General features: G+C 27.6%; 1 protein-coding gene across 1 annotated transcript in view; it reads right to left on the bottom strand.

The window, feature by feature from the left end:
- The window catches only part of LOC134831386 (out at first protein), a 51,350-nt gene that overhangs the window by 4,090 nt on the left and 22,360 nt on the right, over window positions 1-24,900 (bottom strand). The window contains exons 2-4 of the mRNA XM_063845105.1: window positions 18,383-18,496; window positions 4,921-5,055; window positions 4,679-4,862 (exon numbers count right to left, since the gene is read on the bottom strand). Of these exons, the coding sequence (XP_063701175.1) occupies window positions 4,679-4,862; window positions 4,921-5,055; window positions 18,383-18,496 (433 nt within the window). The remainder of the gene's footprint in view (window positions 1-4,678; window positions 4,863-4,920; window positions 5,056-18,382; window positions 18,497-24,900) is intronic.

The raw sequence follows: 24,900 nt of genomic DNA, 5'->3' as shown, positions 1-24,900 counted from the left end.
TCAAGTCACTTTTCAACCAACTTTAGATGGGTTTCAAAGCTAAAAGTTAATAAATATTCATTCTAAAGTCGATTTCCATTGATATCTGATCGATTTTTGATAATTTTCAACCAACTTTTGATGGGTTTCAAAGCTAAAAGTTAATAAATATTCATTCTAAAGTTGATTTCGATATGATCGATTTTTGAAGAAATAAAAAAAGTACGATTTTATCATATGAGGAGCAAAAATCGTACTTTTTTCCTCAAGTCAATTTTCAACCAACTTTTGATGGGTTTCAAAGCTAAAAGTTAATAAATATTCATTCTAAAGTTGATTTCAATTGATATCTGATCGATTTTTGTTTAAATAAAAAAATTACGATTTTATCATATGAGGAGCAAAAATCGTACTTTTTTCCTCAAGTCAATTTTCAACCAACTTTTGATGGGTTTCAAAGCTAAAAGTTAATAAATATTCATTCTAAAGTTGATTTCAATTGATATCTGATCGATTTTTGAAGAAATAAAAAAAGTACGATTTTATCATATGAGGAGCAAAAATCGTACTTTTTTCCTCAAGTCACTTTTCAACCAAATTTTGATGGGTTTCAAAGCTAAAAGTTAATAAATATTCATTCTAAAGTTGATTTCCATTGATATCTGATCGATTTTTGATCAAATAAAAAAAGTACGATTTTATCATATGAGGAGCAAAAATCGTACTTTTTTTCTCAAGTCAATTTTCAACCAACTTTTGATGGGTTTCAAAGCTAAAAGTTAATAAATATTCATTCTAAAGTTGACTTTCATTGATATCTGATCGATTTTTGATCAAATAAAAAAAGTACGATTTTATCATATGAGGAGCAAAAATCGTACTTTTTTTCTCAAGTCAATTTTCAACCAACTTTTGATGGGTTTCAAAGCTAAAAGTTAATAAATATTCATTCTAAAGTTGATTTTCATTGATATCTGATCGATTTTTGATGAAATAAAAAAAGTACGATTTTATCATATGAGGAGCAAAAATCGTACTTTTTTCATCAAGTCAATTTTTGATGGGTTTCAAAGCTAAAATTTAATAAATATTCATTCTAAAGTTGATTTCAATTGATATCTGATCGATTTTTGAAGAAATAAAAAAAGTACGATTTTATCATATGAGGAGCAAAAATCGTACTTTTTTCCTCAAGTCAATTTTCAACCCATATTTGATGGATTTCAAAGCTAAAATTTAATAAATATTCATTCTAAAGTTGATTTCCATTGATATCTGGTCGATTTTTGATAAAATAAAAAAAAGTACGATTTTATCATATGAGGAGCAAAAATCGTACTTTTTTCCTCAAGTCACTTTTCAACCAAATTTTGATGGGTTTCAAAGCTAAAAGTTAATAAATATGCATTCTAAAGTTGATTTCAATTGATATCTGATCGATTTTTGAAGAAATAAAAAAAGTACGATTTTATCATATGAGGAGCAAAAATCGTACTTTTTTCTCAAGTCACTTTTCAACCAATTTTTGATGGGTTTCAAAGCTAAAAGTTAATAAATATTCATTCTAAAGTTGATTTCCATTGATATCTGATCGATTTTTGAAGAAATTAAAAAAGTACGATTTTATCATATGAGGAGCAAAAATCGTACTTTTTTCCTCAAGTCACTTTTCAACCAACTTTTGATGGGTTTCAAAGCTAAAAGTTAATAAATATTCATTCTAAAGTTGATTTCCATTGATATCTGATCGATTTTTGAAGAAATAAAAAAAAAGTACGATTTTATCATATGAGGAGCAACAATCGTACTTTTTTTCTCAAGTCAATTTTCAACCAAATTTTGATGGGTTTCAAAGCTAAAAGTTAATAAATATTCATTCTAAAGTTAATTTCCATTGATATCTGATCGATTTTTGAAGAAATAAAAAAAGTACGATTTTATCATATGAGGAGCAAAAATCGTACTTTTTTCCTCAAGTCACTTTTCAACCAAATTTTGATGGGTTTCAAAGCTAAAAGTTAATAATTATGCATTCTAAAGATAATTTCCATTCAAATCTTATCGAATTTTGATGAAATAAAAAAAGTACGATTTTATCATATGAGGAGCAAAAATCGTACTTTTTTTCTCAAGTCACTTTTCAACCAACTTTTGATGGGTTTCAAAGCTAAAATTTAATAAATATTCATTCTAAAGTTGATTTCCATTGATATCTGATCGATTTTTGATCAAATAAAAAAAGTACGATTTTATCATATGAGGAGCAAAAATCGTACTTTTTTCCTCAAGTCACTTTTCAACCAACTTTTGATGGGTTTCAAAGCTAAAAGTTAATAAATATTCATTCTAAAGTTGATTTCCATTGATATCTGATCGATTTTTGATGAAATAAAAAAAGTACGATTTTATCATATGACAACCAACTTTTGGATTTAATAAATATGCATTCTAAAAATCGTACTTTTTTTCTCAAAAATCGTCAAGTTTTTTCAACCAACTTTTGATGGGTTTCAAAGCTAAAAGTTAATAAATATGCATTCTAAAGTTGATTTCCATTGATATCTGATCGATTTTTGATCAAATAAAAAAAGTACGATTTTATCATATGAGGAGCAAAAATCGTACTTTTTTCCTCAAGTCACTTTTCAACCAAATTTTGATGGGTTTCAAAGCTAAAAGTTAATAAATATTCATTCTAAAGTTGATTTTCATTGATATCTGATCGATTTTTGATGAAATAAAAAAAGTACGATTTTATCATATGAGGAGCAAAAATCGTACTTTTTTCCTCAAGTCACTTTTCAACCAACTTTTGATGGGTTTCAAAGCTAAAAGTTAATAAATATGCATTCTAAAGTTGATTTCAATTGATATCTGATCGATTTTTGAAGAAATAAAAAAAGTACGATTTTATCATATGAGGAGCAAAAATCGTACTTTTTTTCTCAAGTCACTTTTCAACCAAATTTTGATGGGTTTCAAAGCTAAAATTTAATAAATATTCATTCTAAAGTTGATTTCCATTGATATCTGATCGATTTTTGAAGAAATAAAAAAAAGTACGATTTTATCATATGAGGAGCAAAAATCGTACTTTTTTCCTCAAGTCAATTTTCGACCAATTTTTGATGGGTTTCAAAGCTAAAAGTTAATAAATATGCATTCTAAAGTTGATTTCAATTGATATCTGATCGATTTTTGATCAAATAAAAAAAAGTACGATTTTATCATATGAGGAGCAAAAATCGTACTTTTTTCCTCAAGTCACTTTTCAACCAAATTTTGATGGGTTTCAAAGCTAAAAGTTAATAAATATTCATTCTAAAGTTGATTTCCATTGATATCTGATCGATTTTTGATCAAATAAAAAAAAGTACGATTTTATCATATGAGGAGCAAAAATCGTACTTTTTTCCTCAAGTCACTTTTCAACCAAATTTTGATGGGTTTCAAAGCTAAAAGTTAATAAATATGCATTCTAAAGTTGATTTCAATTGATATCTGATCGATTTTTGATCAAATAAAAAAAAGTACGATTTTATCATATGAGGAGCAAAAATCGTACTTTTTTCCTCAAGTCACTTTTCAACCAAATTTTGATGGGTTTCAAAGCTAAAAGTTAATAAATATGCATTCTAAAGTTAATTTAAAATTTTTTGTGAAAATTTTCCATTTTTTAATTTAATTTTTTTACTCAAAACCTTCAAAAAAGACATCAAAATGTAAATTTTGATAAATTTTATCACACGAACTACTCAATATTCCTCGATAAATGACAAAACTCTTTCCTTTTTCCACAAATGCTTCCTTCTAAAGCACACATTCAGTCTCTTTTTCCTGTTTCCGTCCCTTTTCCCTTCCTCGATCCACGCACGCAACATTTTATCTCCCATTTTATTATTATGATTATCGTTCCGCATCGCATCTTACAACACGACAACTCGTATACGTTCATAAATTTAAATAAATTGGGACGAAAAAATTTTATTATTGACAGAGGAAACATTTATAAACGACCCGTTCCGTTTGTCACGAAACTTTTTTTTTCGACAATTTTATCAATTTTTTGTCGTTTTTATCTCAAAAAGTGTGTCAATAGGCATCTAATGTGTTTCGAGAGAGAGAGAGAGAGAAAATTTTGAACAAAAAATCTCCACAAAAAGGGTTTCTTTGCTTTTTTACCGCTTTCAGACGATGGATAAATTGATGAATGTCGGAAAAATGAAGATTGACACCAACCGCAGAAGAATATTTGATCTCCTTAGCATTATCATAACTTGATTCGTGAAGAGAAAAAATGAATGAAAAGGATTTATGATTGATTCTTCAGCTTCAATTTTATGCAAATTTGTCGTGAAATTGACTCGCCGTGATTTTTATGACAAGAAAAATTATCATAACAATTTGAAAAATGGATTCGTGATGATTTAATATTTTTTTGAACAAAGTACAAGGCGTTTCCTCCATTTTCGTCAAAAAAATTGATTTTTAACCCAATGCACATTTTAAAATGTCTAAACAGAGCAAATTTGAAATTTTTTGTCTTCTAAACATTCTAAAGGATTTATAAAATTTAAATTTCGAACAAAAATCCCAATACACATTTCGAATTTTGGTCTTAAAACAAATTTAAAATTTTGCCCCAATGCACATTTTAAAATTTTTTCAATAAAAAAAATCGTTTTTAAGAGATTTTTACCTGGAAGTTCACTCCATGCTTTGATATCGACGTCTCTGACGTAAGTAGAGTCTTGTGCCTCTGAGCATAAATACGATATGTGACGCGAAATAGGACTGGATTTGTCGAGATGAATCCATCCTGTCATTGTAAAGTTTTCTTTTCCTCGATCTTCTTCAGGCGTTCGAACAGTATGAGGATTTTTCTAAAAAAAAAATTAAATTTAAGAAAAAAATTCTTTAAAAATCGAAAAAAATTCTTACCTGTCGTAATTTTGCCATCGCATCCGACGATATAAATTCACTTTTCATGAATCGAGTTACGAAACACATTACTTGATACGTGTTTTGTCCCCGTTCCTCCTCTCCTAAAACTAAGGCTTTGAGTATTTGCACTTCCTGAAACGAGAAAAAAGGAAAAAAATGTCAATAACGGCGAATTAATTTTATTATCAGCTCGTCTCGTTTATTTAATGGTTCTCGCAAGACAGCGCCATAAATTAGGTGATAATTTTTCGGGTAGCTGCCCTCATTATTATTACATAACGCGAATGCCGCGAGTGTCTTAAACACGAGATATTCCATCATAAATATTAAAATCTTGTTGTTTTTTTTTTTTTGCTCCCTTTTGTTTCTTTTTCACTTTTCTGTCTGAATTCACGCGTAATCTAATAAACAGAGCGTGAAACGTGCTGACCGCCATCCGTGTGCATGAACGACGAGCATAAAAATTAATATTCACAGCAACGACTTCAGTTGTCTGGCTTATCTTCTTCTCCGTTTTTTTTTCTGCGTTCAATATGCGAAAAAGCATAAAGAAAGTGCACGAAGCACCGAAAAGATGGAAATTAATGACGAAGAACGTTCATGAACTGATGGCATGGCACGTGGCTTCTGTGCGTTTTTTCTGTCGAAAAGGAGTAATGACCAAATAATGCGAAACAATTGGCGTCGTCGTCTGTAGGATTTCGTTCGTTTCGCAGAAGGATCTTGAAAAGATGACATAAGAAAGTTTTTTTTTATGAAAAAAAAATGGAAAAGTTGGGATCAGACACATAAATAAATGGAAAAAGCTTATCAAAGGACTTGTTTGTTTTTGCGCGGGAAATTTTGTTTTTGGTTTTTAAAATTTTGAAGCGACGCGGGTGGCGAAAGAAGGAATTAAAATTCAAAACAAAGGGAGAAATGTCACTCAAGCACGAGATCGTCAAAAAATTTTTAATTTTTAGGGAAATTAAGTTTTAAAAAATTTAATTTCAATCAAATTCAAACACAAAAACAGAAAAAAAGAAGAAAAAATTAACAATCTGTTCAAAAAATAAGAAAAATTGAAAGCTGAACTTAAAAAACTTTTTAAATATGGAAAAATTTAGATCTCAAAATGGCGGATTTGATCAACAAATTACAAAATGGAAGCTCAAAAAAGCCTAATTCATGATAAAAATTGATAAATAGGATGATCTAACCTTAAAAATAATAATTGGTAAGCTCTTATAAAGATTTTTCGAGAATTGAAGAATATTTCTCAACAAAAATCTCATCTATTGCCTTCAACTAATTCAAACCTCCTAAAAATCTTATTTTATTTTTTTATCAAAACAAAACAATCGAACGAATGACCAAATGACAGATATCTTCAATACCCATCTAACGACGTTCCTTAGTTACTGTAACGGTCAAGATAATGTTTTTTCCTCTCTTCTTTTGTTTGTTTTTTCCTTTTATTTATTTTTATTGTGTATTATTTACCATTCAGTCCTTTCATTGTGTTGGCAGCAAAAGAAAAAAAAAAAGAAAAGAAATAACCACCCAATAAATTACTTAACTAAACATCTTGTCGATGACAGTATTTCGGACATTATCTTGATTAACGCATCTGATACGATTGTCATGATGACACCAATCATCGAAAATGATGATTTACGGAAGAAAATCCGATCAAATTATTACATTATCATCATATATTTTGCACATGTTTCCCTTTTTTTACACGAAAACTTGCGGGATAAAATGAGGATTTTCTCATGTTGGAACATGCACGAACGTTTAATGTAATATTAAAATGAATTCACTTTCACTCAAATCCAAGTTTTCACATGTTCTTTTTTGTGTGTAAAAAAACAAGCAACGTTATGGTAAAATTACAACAAAAAAATTTAGAAAGTTGTTGTTTGAAAAAAAAGGTTCATAGAATCGCATTTCGATTAAAAATTTTTATCCCAAAGAGAATTTTTTATTTTTGAAAAAAAAATATTTTTTTTGAATTTAAAATATTTTTTAAATTTAAAAAAAAAATGTTTTTGTTAAAAAATAAAAAAAAATCAAAAATAAATAATAAAAAAAAATTTATAATTTATAAAAATTTTATAATTATAAAATTTTTAATTTTTTTTTAATTTTAATTTTCATAAAAATTATAAAATTTTTTTAATATTGTTTGAAAAATAATAATATTTTTAAAATTATAAATTTTTTTATTATTATTTTTTGAATTTAAAGTATTTTTAAAAATTATAAAAAAAATATTTTTGTTAAAAAATCAAAAAATAAAAAAAATTTAAAAAATTTTTATAATTTTTAAAAATTTTTTCAAAAATATTTTTTTTTTTAAATAATTTTAATTTTTATAAAAATTAAAATTAAAAAAAAATTAAAAATTTTAAATTTAAATTTTTTTTTTTTTAATTTTAAAAAAAATAAAAATTTTATTTTTAAGAAATAAACTTCAAAGAAATTTTTTTTTTTTAATAATTTTTTTAAAAATTAATTTTTCTGATTTTTGTAAAAAAAAATTGATAAGCTATCTATTTAAAAAATCAAATAAAAAAATTAATCTTAAAAAAATCAACTCAAGCAACAGACAGACAAAAAAAAATATTTTTTCAAAATGTTACAAAAAAAGTGAATTTTCGTTCTCACAAGAGGTACTTAACGAGAGACAATTTACGGAAATTTTTAGGCGTTCCTTCCTTTTGTTCTCTCGCTCGTTGTTGTTGCTGTTGTTCGGAAGGTGAGAGAAACACAAAGCCATGCAGGTATCTGTTACCTCTTGTTGCGTTCAGTAACACGAAAAAGGAAAGTTAAGGAAATGAAAAAGAAAGGAACGTCGTTGTTATTCTTGGTTATTGTTGTTACAAAAAACAGACCGAAAAGATTTTCTCATTTAAGTAACAATTAAGTTTGTTTTTAGGGAAAAGAAAAGGAACCAAGAGATTTGCATAATAATAATAATGAAATTTAATTCCGTCTTCTGTGTTGCCTTCTTCAACCAACGAACACCTGAGGAACATTTTTCCTCTTATTTATGCCGAAAAAAACCCACAAGGCGTCTCCATTTGCCATGTAATCCTCCGTCCCGTGAGATGAATGTCCGTTTTCAACACCCCCAACTACGAAAAAAAAAACGATGTAAAACCCCAACAATAAAAATTACACGAAACGAGATCTCAGGTGTTAAAAAACAAAAACGAGTTAAATTAAATTGGTCTCTCGAGATGCCTCTTTTTATTGCTTTCCTGTGTGTATGGTTTGTACGTCACATAGGGAACGCCGACGACGATGCTTTTATCTCGAAATTGACAAATCTAATTATAAAAATTGTAAGTGAAGTGTTTTAAATGAAAAATTTTAAGTTAACTCGTTTGTGTTGCTGTTCGGTAATCGTTTCGTGTCATTTTTTTCCTCTCTTTCTCTAATGACTGAAGCGAAAAAATAGAGAGAAAAAATTTAATTCATTCAGCAAAATGTAAAAAATGTAAGTAAAGTGTTCAGGCAGGCAGGAGGGAAATCTAATAATAAAAATGATGATACAATTAAGATATCAAATGGTGAAAAAAAAACGAGTAAGGAAGTTTTTATGCATGAATATTCAACGTTTTAGATAAAAAGTTGGAGGAAAAGCAAAAAGCGTTACTTTTTAAAGGTTTGCGTTGTTGGAGAGATAAGGAATTGCAGCTTTAATATTGCGGTTTTAAGCACTTTTTACAATATTATGCAAAGTTTTTGAAATTTTAGTTGTTCTTTTATTGATTGAATTTCTTGTAGAATATTTTTCAAAAATTTCACGATTAAAATTTATTTTTTAAAAAATTATTTAAAATAGTAAATCTTGTTGAAACGAAATTCGAATTTTATTTTTTTTTTAATTTTCAAAAAAATAAATAAAAAAATTGTTTAATAAAAAAATAAACTAAAAGATTCGAATTTTTATTTTTTTTTTAATTTTCAAAAAAATAAAAAATTGTTTAATAAAAAAATAAACTAAAAAATTCGATTTTTATTTTTTTCTTAATTTTCAAAAAAATAAATAAAAAAATTGTTTATAGAAATTCAAAATCAGTTCAAAATTCAAGTATTAATTTAAACAATGAAAAAAAAAGTAAAAAAAAAATTAATTTAGTTTAGTTCAATTTAATTTTTAACTTAGTTATTCTTTAATTCAATAGAATATTTTTAAAAAAATGAAAATTTCTTTTTCAAAAAAATTTTTAAACAATGATTTTAAAGAGCTAAATATTTTGTGTCAGTTTATTTTTTTAAATTCTATGGAAAAAAATTTTCCATTAAAATTAATTTTTTTGTGAAATTATCAATTTTTTAAAGCAAAAAATTTTTTTTTAATAAATTAATGTGCAATATTAAAAATGCACAATTTTTTAAAAAAAATCTTAAAGAAACTTGAACATTTTTTCACTGCTTCATAACTTTTTGTCGCTAATCGTTAAAATCAAACAACTTTCCGTTCATAGTTCAATTTTTTGTCCAAAGACAAAAATTCCCAAAAAAAAAATCAAGTCAAAATTTCACCTTTGCACAACCTAAGGCTACATACATGTGTCGCAACCCTTTCGTTTTTTGCTTGTAAAACATTTAATTTTGTTTCCAGACACACACACACAAACCGTGCTGCTCTCTCAACCATATTATTAATATTTTTCATGATTGCAATCTCTTCCTTGTGCTGCCATATAGATTTTTTTACGTGTTTCGGATTTACATGCCGAGCAATATTTGTCGTTACAAACAAAAAATTATTTTTGTACAAGGACTTTTTGCTTTGACTTGGAGTTGGAAAACTTTTGCAAAGGCAAGAGGCAAAAGCGGAAAATAACAAACATACACAGTTTCATGATTTTATAAAATTTTCCTTTAATTTGACTTTTTTTTTGCTTGTTTGCTTGTATTTCATATCATTCCGAGCTCTTTTTGCATATATACAAAAATATATAAATAATAGGTAAATATTTTCCTTCTCTGCCTTCTTTGAAAAAAAAACGACGACGACGAAAGACGTTTACACTACATTTTAAAACATAAATAAATGCATGAGCTGAGTTAAATATTTTCTTCGAGTGATTCTTTCTTTACACATTCAAGAAAAGTTTGTTGATCAAACAAGCATATTTTTCATAAGCAACGCTTCTCGTGATAAGCACTCAACTTTGTGCCACGACACGTAACGAGACACGTACCCAAGTTGGAGCAAAAGTGCAGTCACATTATTTTACATGCGGGGGAAAATTTCTGCTTGTGCGGCACGAAGCAATGGGAGGAAACTATTTACATTTTAACATTTATTTTAAAATTTATCATCATGCATAAATGAATAAAGTAAAATTATTTTTGCGAGTAGATGATGTTTGTGCGAACTGTTTATTTGATGATAAATATATTTATATTTTCTTTTTATTTATTTTTTACTTTTTTTCAGTTCGTTGCATGTCTCGAGTCAAATATTGAAACAAAAACATTTTCTTACGACGACAGAAGCTCGTTAGAGAAATTATTTATGACACAAAAATTTTATTAAATGTCGGTCAAGACAAAATCCTCAAGCTCAAGTTTGATGGAAATCCTGCCGAGTTACGGATATGACGTGAAGGAGACAAGAAAATGATTAATCATGTCGTGGAATGAAGACAAACATCCCTTTAATAAAACGTGTATGGGACAGGAAATGAAATTCTCAACCTTCATCATGTACTTTTCAGCTATAAAATACCGAAAACAGCCTATTTTGATCTTTAATTTAAAAAAATTCCTTTAAAGTTTATAATTTTATATTTTTGACGAAAAAAAAATTATATAAATTTTTAATTTTTTTTTATTAATTAATTTTTTAAATTAATTTTTTAATTATTTTTTTAATAATTTTAAATCTTAAAAATTAAATTTTTAATTATTTTTTTTTTTTTAATTTTTAATTTTTTTTATTAATTAATTTTTTAAATTAATTTTTAATTATTTTTTTTTAATTTTTTTTTATTAATTAATTTTTTAAATTAATTTTTAATTATTTTTTTTAAATTTTAATTTTTTTTTATTAATTAATTTTTGAAATTAATTTTTAATTATTTTTTTTAAATTTTTAATTAATTAATTATATTTTTTATAATTATTATATATTTTTATTAATTTTTAATTATTTTTTTTTATTTTTTTGAGTCTTTTTAAATTTTGATTTACGGAAATCGATTTCTTAAAAAAAACAACCTTAAAAAGTTGAAATTTATTGAATTAAAACTTTCTAATGAGCAAATTTTTTTACAACTTTGTCATAAAAATATTTCATTAGGCGACGTTTCAATATCCGCCCATAGAACCTTGAGAAAAGTATAATTTTTCTCCCTTAGTCCATTTATAAAATATCTCATCATGTCTCGACATATCCTTTCCATATATAAAAAAAAAACGCCCAAGCACACGAGTTTAAAACCTTTTTCATTTATGATTAATGAACAACTTTTGAGAGAGAAAAAAAAACTTTCTCAGATACGAAATCGATATTGGTTTCTGCCTTTTTCAAATCCTTTGATGTCCTGATTTAATTATTATAAGTGACTCGCATCATCTTCCCATACCAGTTTTTTTTTAAGTCGTCTCGAATAAAATGTCGAGTCACGATGCGAAAAACTGTCAAGTCATAAGCAGATGATGTCTCGAAATCCGATGATTTGGTAGTTTTCGGACCAATTTTGATTAAAGAGGATTCGTTTACTATTTCATTAATTTTTTGATGACAAATTTTTTTTACCTGAAGGGCAATTTGTGACATTTGAGTCAATGACAAAAGTAATGCTTTCTCGGTTTTCATTCAATTGGGAGTTTTTTCTTTCGTCTAATATAACAAATTGCGTCGATTTTCTTGTCTGTTTGTGTAAACAGTAGTGTAACCAGAGACAACAATAAACGAAAGAAGAATCGGTTGTAAAAAATAGAAAATAATAAAATTACTGAAATTGATACACTTCATCTTCTATTTTTTGCTGCTTTTACGTTTCTTTTGTGTGTCGACGAGGAAGTTTCCCTCTCTCAATCATTTTATCATCAATTTTTTGTCTGTCTTTCGTTTTTTCCTTTGCTTTGTCTTGTAATCCAAAGCTACTGAACTGCTGATTCTGCTGTTTTTTTACACGCACAAATCCAATCAGATCCTAATATTGTGCCAAAGGGCATTCATTTTTCAGGCAGAACGGTGTTAAACATCAAAAAAAAACCGCACACAAAAATAAAACTTCCGACCCGTTTGGAGAGATGGAGGGAGTTAGTTGATGAAGGCAATCAAACACAGAACGAACGGAATCGAAGACAAATGCGGCGGAATATTAACAGCGAAGGAATGTGTGTGAGATTGAACTCAATTTAGCAAACCGAAAGGAATCACACACATATCAGTTACACGCGAACAACATTTTATGGGAAAGAATAAAATATTATGACAAACATAAATCACTTACAGTCTCAAAGCGGCTTGTGTGCAGAATTCAATAGAATTGGATTGAAAAAGAGAGAAAAAACCACAAGAATTAAAGGGAAAAAGGCTTAAATTCGACGAAGAACGACGATTTCCCGCATAAGTTCGATGGCTTAACGGCAAAACTTTCGAACTTTATATTGCGTGTTCGTTAATTCTTTTGTTATGGAAACTTTTTCCTAAAAGTAATTTCAAAGATAGTCATCAAACTAAATATTTCGTGTAGACTTTAGTGATAATGCGCGATGTCTATCTTTCAAGTAATTATGTCTGAATATTAGTTCATAGTTTGAAAAAAGTGAAAAATTTTATAGTTATGAATGTTTAATCAGTTTTCAACTAATTTGAGTGCTCGTGACACGAAGAGTTATGAAGCGGTTGAAATTTGACGAGGAATTTATGGACTTAAGTGCATTTCATTAAGGAAATAATAAAAAAAATAGGAAGCTGCTGAAATTTTTGTAAGTATCATTTTTTATGATATTTTTTTAATCGAAATTTAATTAATTTTTTCTCCTCTTATAAAGGTAAAATTGTTGCAACTTTCACGTGCTATAAATATTTTTTTAAATTTTGATGCTGTTCATTAAATTTTTTTTTTACTAAATTTTAGTAAATTTAAAAATACTTTTACTTCAATTGGAATCTTTGAACATCATTCAAGAAATAACAATTTTTTTTTAAATTACTTCAAAATTAATGTTTGTCTCACTGACAGACCCTTTACAATGAAATTTTTCCAAAGCTTTCAAGGAAATGCTCAAACATTTGAATTTTTAATGAATTCCAAATAAAAAATTATTTATCATCATCATCGTCATCATCATAAAAGGTGTTGTCACATTTATTTTTACTTCAGTAATTTTTTATTTATTTTGTTGTCCATGGCAGGCGACAACTCGGCCCGAACGAACAGCAGCACGCCATAAAGTACAAAATCATGTCATATTAACCCTCTTTTTTGTGACCTTTTCAAATATAAATTATTTGCACAACTAATAGCCTCCCATCATAAATGCCTGTCCGTTATCACATCGCCTCGTGTGTGACATTTTTTTTGTTGTTGTTGTTGTTGCTACTCTGTTATTGTTGTTGTCTGTGCTCTGTAATAATATCAATACCCTTTTTTTGTCGACGAAAAAAGCACATACACAAAAAAGTAGTTTACGCCAGGGAGCAATATAATTTCGCCTGACACGACAAATGAATGATCATCATCGTCGTCGTCGTCATGTTAAAATGTTGGAAAAAAAATGAGAAGAAATTGTGTCACATCGCAGAAAAGTGGGTTTATATGCCATTTATGGAGACGATATGTTTTGTCGAAAGCCGGAAAAAAAATGAGAAAATGATGGAAATGAACAATAAAAAGGAGTTTTGGGCTTGTCACGTGCGATAAATAGCCTTGAAAATACGTTTTTCTCGTGAAATTTGATAAACTGTCGATTTGAAAAGTGATCGTTTGGCTTTTATGTAAATGGCAAGTTCTTGTTTTGTCAAAATCCTACAAATTAACTTTCTTTAAGATTTCTTAGACTCAAAATTATTTAAATCAAAGAAATTTCAAACCTGAATTTGCTTTCAATGGCTTTCGGTTCAATTTCATCAAAAACGTACTTCATTTTTGCTTCAAAATCCTTGACATTCATCCACAAATTCTCACAATTGATATCCATCCTCTTGATTTTATCGCCTTTGTCTCTGCCATTCTCGACAAGTCCTTCAGTTTTCAGTTCTGCTCATCGATTCGGTCATCAAGTACCATTTTGCGTGATCTTCACAAGTTGTTCAGAAAACAATAAACACCGCCTATCCCATATTGTCACATCGATGCCCATAGTAATGAAATCTCCTCTCAACGCTCATCGGAGAAAAAAGAAGATTAACCAGATACTCGAGATTTATCAGCATCTTAGGCAAGAATAATAAAAGGAACGAAAAAAAAACGAGGCGGAAAGACATCAAAGATTGACAATCGATAAAATCGCCTTACAATTTCATCTTAAGGGATTAGGAATATTATCGGAAAATTTGAATATTATACCATCAAGTCTTTGGATGGATTTAACGAAGCATTTTGAAATGCTCCTTAGCACGCATATTTAGCATTTATCTTTGCTGTGGATATTTATTTACGGTGTTATTTTTCATCCTCCTTCGTTTTCCATTTCAGCTATTTATCTGTCTATCTACGATTTTGATACACTTTCAAGCATATAATCTTAATCTAAATATTAACGACCAACATTGACACTCTTCGTCGTCGTCGTCTTTTCAAAAGAGAGTTTTTCTGTATGACTGACAATGAGCACGTACGAATGGAGAAAAGATAGATTACTGCTTCTTTGGCACAAAGCATCATCTTGAAAATAGTCGAGAAGAGGGAGAAATAGATATCTATCCAGAGATGTAGGTAAGTAATTTTTTCAAAGGGATAATTTTTTAATTTAATTTTTTTTTAAATCTTTTTAATTTTATTACAATTTTCAGAAGCTATTTAGGAAATCCACGAAATTTTGTAAGTATCTTTTTTTTATGTTTTTGAATTTTTATTAATTTAATTCTTTTCTCTTTTAAAGCTAAATATGATGCAACTTTCACGTGCTATAAATATTTTTCAATTTTTTTTTCACAATCTTCAGAAGCTACTTCAGGAAATCCATCAAAAGATTTTTGTACGAAAGTTTCATTGAGTTTTTTTTTAAAGATTTTCTTCTTTATTTTTTTTTTTACCAAATTTATATTTTATATTTATAGTAGAATACTTTTATGAAATAAATTTTTAGAGAAACTTCTAAAAAAAATTCAAGAAGAAAATCTTAAAAAAAAAAATTTAATCTCAATGAAACTTTTGATGGAGGCTAAAAAACTTTCGAAATATAGGAGAATTACAATCATATGAATTAAGAAGCAATATTAGGTTAAGACCAATATCTGTGATATCCTATCATGAACAAGACTCAATATGGTATAAAGCTGTTAGAATTTTTAACAAAATGTCAATGCAATATGAAACAAACTGTGATAAATGATCGAAAGATCCCATTTCATGCCTTAACAATGTGACGCCTCTGCCTGACTGTTGCTTTTGATAAATCTGGGACATTTAGAGAAACGATAATGAAATAAATGTTGCTTTTACTCTGCACGGCACACTCCTCGCATTAAGCATGGATGGTTAAGCGCAACGTCTTGGGGGAATATTTATACTCTCTGTGTCACTCTAAACGACAGCAACAGAAATCGAAAGTGAAAATTATCACCTTATGTTTATTTTTGTGTGTCCTCTGAACTCTTCTTTGCTCTAACTAAAGCTTGCTTCCTTGTTTCATTCCATTCCATTTTGCCGTCGAACATAATCATAATCATAACAATAAAATGATGAAATTTTGACAGAGAATGAGACACGAAGAGATAATGGCATCGAGATTATCTTCCAAAGCCATAAGTTGATGAACGGGAACTCGCGACACACAAATTTTTCCTTTCCGTTTGATAATAAATGATGATGAGCGAGATCTAATTTTAAAACTTCCCATAGCTTATGAAGACATTTACGATTACGACATTTATGATTGCGTCGTAACAGTTTCAAGGACTCGAAAAATCTTTTTGTCTATTTTTGGGTTATGACAACTTTAAAACATTGAAACGAGCGGAATTTCATCGTTTTATTGATTTTTATCCTCATTTTATCGCCCATTAAATAGGTTGTCGTTCACCTTTTGCTACTTTTCTCGTTCAAGGGTCGCATCTGTTCTTGTTAAATTTTAGTAGAGAAATAAATTTTGCGAACGGCGATGACGTTGACATGGATTGTCGCTAATGTCAGGTTGAACGAAGGAAGGTTCAAGTTTAAAAAGGGACTGAAGGTGTCAAGAGTTGACATGTTTCTCGGTTTTAAAGTGTTTAAGAAAATTTTTCATTAAAATTTTCATATTAATTCTACAAAAATTTTCAAAAAAATTAAATTTTAGCTCAAAAAAATGAAAATTTTCATAACAAAAAAAATTATTGAGCTTCGTGAAATTAAAATTTTTAAAAATATTTTTCAATTTCAATCAAGTTTTGATAAAACCGATAAAATTTTCTTTTAAAAAGTACACCAAACTGTCATTTACATCCGTGCCTGAAGCCATAATAATGAAAAGACCGTTAATAAGACATTAAATTAATAATAAAAAACATTTCTTTTCATTAATTTTCTATACCAGGCTCGCTTTTGTGTAAATTTTCTTTGTCATTCTCTTCGTTCGCTCCGCCGATTTTTTTCTTTCTTCATTTAAATCAAGCAAAATCTCGACCATAAAAACCTCAAAATGTTGCGTGAACGAAATTGGAAATCAAAACGAGCGAAACCAATTTCAAAAGCAATTATCTGTTCCGTAATTGGCTCGAGTCGAGAGAAGATTCTGCCCGTCGTCGTCATCGTCGCTTTCAATTTAATTTCTCTTTGATGAATGTCATCTCAAAGGATAAACGAGTAAATTGAAAAAAAAGTCGATTCGGATTCAAAGTCGCCATTAAAAAGTTGATGATTTAATTTAATAATTCAGAAAACTTTTTCCCAAGATTTTATGAAAACGAAAAAAAAAACGTAATGGGGGAGAAATTAATATCAAAGTAGTATCCAAGCATCGTTAAAAGGTTTCCAAGTAAATAATTTGAATGAATATTGAAGTGCCGCGAGTTTGTTATTGACTGGGTCAAGTGCCAAGAAAAACAGAAAATTAAAAAGTCATTGAGAGTAGTCAAGTTATGAATAGCGGGAAAAATTATTTTTATTCTTCGTTCTTTTATTCGGATTTCATTTCTTTTCTTTTCTCCCACACTTGATTTTTTTTTATGAAAAAATCTTTTAATGCGCACTCAATCTATAATAACAAGGGCTTTTATTTCTTAATTTTCCTGCTTATTTCTTTTTTTTATTCATCATTACTGAAAGGAAAAATAGAGAGAGGGCAAGAAAAATATCAAATTTTTATCGAAATATGAGAAGAAAAAGTTTTAAAATAATTTTTGGGTAAGAAAATAAAGTCAAATTAACGAAAAACTTTAATATAAGAAGAAATAAAATAATTTAAAGGTTTGAAATATTTAAAGAATTTAAAAAAATTTATAAAATCATCAAGAAAAATTATTTTCTTAAAAAAAAAATATAAATTTTAAAAAATAAAGAAAAATTTTTTTCTTTAAAAAAAATTAAAACTTTCTAAAGAATTTTACTTTTCTATTTGAGAATTTTTTTATTATTTTGTGGAAATTTAATAAAAAAAATTAATTTCAAACCAAAAAATTCTTCTAAAAATAAAAAATATTTTTTTAACATCTCCTCACTTGTTCGAACCCTCATTTCCGTAACCACAAAAAAAAAACCGTAAAAAATGTTCAAACAGAACAATGAACAAGAGAAAATTAATAAATAATTGATTCCAACCACTTCACAACTCAACTTCACTCAATTTTTTCCATAAATTCACAAATTTATATTGTTTGTGGTTAATTTTTCACCCTTTTTCCATCAACATTTTCCTTTCATTTTTTTCACAATGTAATTTTTACCGAAAACCTTCTTTGTTTTTACGTGCCTCTAATTACTTAATTTGGTCAACGTTGTAAAAAAAATTCCATAATTTGCATAAAATTCAAAAGAAAGCAACATTGAAGAAAAAAAAAAGATTTTTTTTTGTAACAGAAGGAAAATCCGGTTAATTAAAGATACTTGTCCATTGTTCGCTTGTCTTCTGCGATTATTTGTTGTTCGTTGGTCGAGCGAAGTTAATTTCCATTGTTTTTTGTTCATATTTCACGAAGAAGCTTTTATTGAAGGAAAAATCGAGGACAATTAAAAAACTGTTCCGGAAAGCAATTTCTTTTGTTTTTTTTTCTTGAGAAAACTCGGAGAAAAGACAATAAACGAGGTACGAGGTAATTAGCAAAAATATATAAAATGAAGAAAAATTTTTTACTTACGCTTCGAAAATCAATTAGTTGCGTTATTAGTGTGCCATCGGTTCGTTGAAACTCTAAAATTATGACATCGTCTCCGATGTTCGACGTTATTGTCTCTTGCACGACTTCGCCTCCCTGAAAATATGCAAAAAAAAAATTAAGAAAATTAGTTTCTCAGGTCAAGTTCATTTTGTAGACAAGTTTTTTTTTTTGTTTAAAATTTTTAGGAAAAGTTTGGAAGAGGAAAACAAGTTTTGTGGAATACATGAACCAAAAATCAGGTCAATTAAATATTCTTCTTTAGCAGCAGGTTTCGTCTTGTACTTTTTTTTTATCGCATTTCGAAGAAAAAAAATTATTTTAGGCGAATATTGAGGTCTGTCAGAGAAAAAAGTGATAAAAATTTTCAAATTGTGCATTGGGAAATTTTTTATTTTGCATTGGGGCAAAAATTTAAATAAGCGAGAAATCAAATTTTGCATTGGGTTTAATTATTTGGTTGAAAATTTTTGAATTGTGCATTGGGGAAATTTTTAAAATTTACATTGGGGCAAAAATTAAAATATGGGAGAAATGGTATTTTGCATTGGGTTAATATGCTAAATATTTAAAAATATTTCGTTGAAAATATTCAAAAATATTTCGTTGAAAATATTCAAAATTAGGAAAAATATTAAAAATTTGCATTGGATAAAAATTTAAAAATTGCATTGGGAAAATTCTTAAATTGTGCATTAGGACAAAACTTAAAAATGTGCATTGGGTCAAAATTTAAGAAAATTTGAAATTTGTGAAAAATGCGATAAATTTGTTCAATTAAATTCTAATGTGACAACTTTTCTTTGTATATTTTTACCAAAAATTTGGATAAAAAGCCACAAAATAAGCAAAACACACATTTTGTGCATAATAATCATTCCTCGTCGTCTCTCATTTTTCTGCATGCAGTACAATAAAGCGATGCAAAAAAAATTTTCTGCCTATTTTGCTTGTTCCTCGTTCTAATTTCTTCGAGAGGACTGTGTATCGCCGTATTTTCGAGAGAGAGCGAGTTTCCTCTTTGCCAAGTCGAAACATAATAAAATGAGCAACAATTTGTATAATTAACTTCTTGGCAATTTTCCATCAATTTGGAGAGAAATTTTCCGATGCAATTTTGTTGCTCGATGCAAATGAGATTTTTTCATCCTCTGTTATTATTATGCACAAAGAAGGAGAAATAACACATGTCCTTGTCTAAAATTTGTCGATATTGAGTTGTTATGAGATGCTAATGCAGCAAATGTCCCTTCAGGCATGAGTTTCGATCAAAATTTAATTTTAATGATTTTTCTCCTGAATTTTTGCTGTGCAATAAAAAAATAATTTTATTTCAATATTTAATCAAAAAATTATTATTATTCGAACAATAATGTGAATTCGAATAATTAAAATATTTTTCCATTTTTGCGACGGGAATTTTTCGGTAACAATTATGAAATATTATCAGTTTTATTGTTAAAATTGCCATTTTTACATGAGACGGCGTTTTTGTTCATTTTTTCAATGAATTTATTGTTTTCACGTGTTTTACATTGTAGGTTTTGGTTGGTCAGTCATTCCCGGAGGCTTTTATTTAACATTTTGTACATTTATTTATTTGTTTAAATTAAACATTTTTTTTGTTTTCATTGAAAATTATTACTGTTATATTCATAATTTTTCGAACAATGTTCGATATGTGTGTGAAAAAGGTAAAAATGATCCCGTAGGGAAGTAAAAACAAGGCAATTTTCGGCTCTATTGTTAGTTGAATGGCCCAATTTGTGCAGAATTATGATGATTTCAGGACAAAAAATGGTTCAAGAATTTATTTGACAAAATTTTGTTACGAAATTCGTCGAAAAATAATAAAAAAAAACTTTTAAAAAATATATTTTCAAAGAAAAAATTTGAAAATTTTGACACATGTCAATTCAAAATATTTCCGTTAAAAAAAATAATTTATAAAATAAAATTTGATAAAAATAAAAATTTTATTAAAAAAATAATTTAAATTTGTAAATAAAAAATTATGAGAATTTCGAAAATTTTTAAATAAATTTTTTTTTTGGCAGTTGTCAGTTTTAAAAAAATCAGTTAAATTTTTTTTCAAAAAAAAACAAAATTTTTTTTTTCAACAAAATTTTTCAAAAAAATTTAAAATTAAAAAAAAATAAATTTAAAAAATTAAAAAATTTTGAATTAAAATAAAATAAAAAAAAATATAAAAAATAATATTTAAATTTTTTTTTCAGAAAGACAAAAATTAAATTAAAAAAAATTAAATTAAAAAAAAAATAAATTTAAATTAAAATTAAAATATATTTAAAATTAAAAAAAAATTAAAAAATTTTTTTCAGAGAGATTTTTTTAAAGAAAATGTAATTTTTTTTATTAAAATATCAAATTTTCTTGATAAAAATCTTTGATTCAAGACAAAAGCTCATAAAAAAATCCAAAGCAATCAACATCCAAAACCTAATCCATGAGGAAATTGTGCTTTCATGTACTTCTAATAATCATCACTGACGACATTATCTGCAAAATTTACATTTTCATCAAATACATTTTGTTTTTGTTGTTTGCCTTTGTTTGTTATTTAGTAAATTTACTCGCATCCATAATGTCGAACGACACCATTGTTCCGGAATTTATTTTTTTTCCAACGTTAATTTAGGCAAAAGCTATGGACAAATATGTACCTTTTGTTGTTGCGCCCGAGTAAATTTCGATGTTGATGTTTGACTTTTTGTTCGGCGCGCGCGAGGATGTTTTGTGTATTTTTACGATATTAAATTTATTTTTGAAATTAAAAGGGTGAACGGGAATTTTTTATCAATTTTCCTTGAAAAAACACGCCGATGGGCACTCTTGTCGTCGCAAAATAGATTTTCTTTCGTTATTTTCCATAAAATTCTAATCGTGCTTGTATAATCAGCAACATTCCAGTTAAAATTTATGAGCGGGAACGGTGACTGAGACGGACTTTTGCGTGTCACGGAGCACGGGAAACACGAAAACGAAGCAGATGTTTGACAGAAATAATAAGACAAATCATTTATTTTGTCGAAAAAACAAACAAATTCCGCTTATTTATGGAAAGATTGTAAGCCGTAATGACAACGATACAAAAAAATCGAGGCGAAAAAGGTTCAGCGGCTTACGAAACGATCCAATTTTTGTCGTTTTCCTCCGTTTCTTCGACAATAATGATAAACTTTGATGTTTATGTTGACAACAAAACGACCAGATTTCAGTAATCAAAGTCAGCAAAGCATCAAGTGTCATCTAAAAAAAAAGTTTTTCTGTATGTCTAAATTATCGGTCGAATTCCCTGAGCTGTTAAAATTTCAATTTAATCAAGAAAAGTCGTAAAAAAGTCCGTAAAAACATGATTTCGTCACCTGCGATGAAGACTAATGATCGCGAACGAGTCCGTATCAGCACGACAAACTCCAAAGAACCGAAAAAGGAGAAAAATGTGAAACAAGTTTTGGCTGAAGCAACTGAGGCACGACGTAAAAGTGCGGAATTATCATCGAAATTGAAGCAATTTTTGGCGCCAATGACCCTTGAAAACGTTTACGGCGCTGAAGAAAAGCAAAAAATGACAATTTTGAAGGAAGATGACGTCTTGGAGATCGTCAATGATCGAAAACGAGAGAAAATTGTGACGGAAGTGAGAGTTCCGAGGTTGGAAGCTGCCATGAAAGTGACTCCCACGAAGGAAATGAGTGTTGATGAGATGCTAAAAAGTCAACGAGAGGCAGGAAAAGAGTACAAAGTGCTGAAACAACTCTTAAAAGATGTCGAACAAACAAATCGCCGCAATAAAGAGTTGTCAATGATGATGGAACGAGCTCTTTTAGCAACTTCCAGAGCAGAAAGGGATAAAATTCAAGAAAAAATTAAACCAAAAAGACCTTCTGATGCTTCAAAAGGACCTAAAAGTGTCGAAAAAGTAAAACGAACCTCCGCAAATGGATCAAAAATCACGAAAAATGACTCGAAACGATCAAGTACGAACAGCAATCGACCAGAAATCGCTCCGAAAGTCAAGTTACGTCCCAAAACTGAAGTTAGTGCGAGCAAAATCAAACGAGTTTCAAAGTTAAAAGCATCTTCAAGTGTCACAGGAGGCTCCAAACTACAAGCTGTCAAGCCAAAACGAGTTTCCATCGCGAAATCTGTACCAAAAAAGGTTTTTGTAGAACGCAAATCTCCTCCAGAATCGATTCAAAGCCCGAAAATGAATGAAAATCCACAAAAAATCCCCGACATAACCGACATGATTGATGCAATTGGTCGACGAGGCACGAACAACGACGAGATGCGATCACTTTTGACGCGTTTCAATCAAACTGCCGTCGTTTGATGATGAATTGAATAAAAAATATTCGCACGTTGTCGCCAAATATGAGCAAAAAATTTTTAAATTAATGATTTTTCTCACAACTTTTTTCATTATTTTTCTGAAAAGCGGAAAAAACATCATTAAAATCGGATATTATTTTAATTTGTATTTTTTTTTTTGCTACGAAGTCAACGAACTGTTGTAATGTTGAATTATTATTCAATATTAATGAAAAATTACGTCGTCAGGATTTAATTAAATTGATCCGATTATTGGAAAGGGAAGTCATTTTTTTTTGGTGTTGTATTGAAACTTATGAAAAAATATTCATTTTTGAAAGCTTTTGAAATACAAAAAGTGTCAAAAATTAAAAAATTGGGAATAAAATTAATGAAAATTGAAATTTATTTTTTATGAGAATAAAATTAAGGAAAAAAATTTAAAAAAAATAATGAAAATTTAAATTTATAGCTTTTTCGAGGAAAAACATGAGAAAAATAATTAAAAATAATTTTTTTTGTGTCTTTTCAGGAACAAAAAATTAATAAAATTAATTTAAATGACCTTGAGGAACACAAATTTTATGAGAAATTTTTCATTAAATTCTCAAATGAAACAATTTCTCTTGAAAAATTAATTAAAATTGACGTCGAACTTTGAAATTCATCAAAACAAAGACATTTCTGTCCCACAAAATTACATTTTCCTTCAAATAATATTAAAATTTTTGGTTTGCAGCAGAATTCGGGACCATATTTTACAAAAACTGATGCAGTAACATTATTTCATCAACACACACGTGGTCCAATGAGCAGATATGCAACCACAGAATGCATTAGTTTAGAACAGAAATCCATAATCTTCAAACCGCATCTACAACTACTAATCGCATTGCAACGACGACGACGACAACGCACCAACTCATGTGTAACATTTTAATTTTGTGCCCAAAAATGGAACAAGACAAAGCTATTTTGTTTGGGAGAGAGAATTTGTGGTTTGGGCTTCACTTGAACCGAACACATGTCATCGTCGTTGTCCTCGTTCCTCCTGTACTTTATCTCATTCTTGATCTATTTGCCGCTTTTGGAGTTTGTGCGTAGATTGAATCTGTGTGGTTACTGCTGTAAATTGCAAAACGTTGTTCTCGAGGAAATTAAAGCTCGAGTTTGAAATTTTTTAATCTAAAAAAGATAAAATTTATTAAAAAAATATTTAAATTTTGTTTTTCTTAAATTTTAATTATTAACTATTTATTTTTCAAAGTTTTTAAAATACCATAAAAAATTCAATTTAAAAAAATTTAATACCATATTAATTTTTTAATTTTTTATTTTTAAATAAAAATATTTTTTATATATTTTAATTAATATTTTTAATAATTTATAATTCATTATTTTTTGCGAATTTATTTAAAAAAAAATTATATCGAATTTGAAAATTAATTAAAATTATTTTAATATTTTGTTTTTGCTTAAAAATACAAAAAAAAATTAAAATTTTTATTTTACAAAATATAAAGTTTCTTTTTTTTAATTTTTAAAAAGATTTTTAAAAATTTTTTAAAAGAAGAAGAAGAACGTAATAAATTATTTTAAGTTTATTTTTGCAAAAATTTTTAATTATTTCTCAAAGTTTATTTTAAAAATTGCTGAATTAATTATTTGATTTTTTTTTCTTTAAAGTAATTTTTTTTTTAATTTAAATTAATAAAAAAAAATTTAATTTCTCAAAAACAAAAAAAAAATAAAATAATTAAAATTTTTATTTAAATTTATTTTAAAAAAATAATAAACTAAAGTAAAATTTTTAACTTAATTTTATAATTTTTATAAAAATTTTATTTTTTTTTTAACTTTAAACAAATTTTTTTAATTTTTTTTTTTTTTTGAAACAAAATTATTTTTTAAAAAAATGTAAAAATTAAAGGAAAATTTAAAAAAAAATATGTAATTAGTAAAAAGACGAAAACTCGAGCATTAAAACTCCATTCTTGGAATCACAAATTACAAAAGAGCTCGATTTATTGCGTTTTTATGCTTTCGAGAAGTTTGTCGTCGTCGTCCCTTACGATGAGATGACATCCCGACGAAAAATTAGATTAGAGGTTTTGTGTGTGTTGTGTTGTGTTGACAAGAAGAGAAGAATCTCCGCACTTTATTTA

The sequence above is a fragment of the Culicoides brevitarsis genome, chromosome 2 (assembly GCF_036172545.1).
Source record: "Culicoides brevitarsis isolate CSIRO-B50_1 chromosome 2, AGI_CSIRO_Cbre_v1, whole genome shotgun sequence".
Lineage (NCBI taxonomy): Eukaryota > Metazoa > Arthropoda > Insecta > Diptera > Ceratopogonidae > Culicoides > Culicoides brevitarsis.
This window is presented reverse-complemented; position numbering and strand designations above follow the sequence as displayed.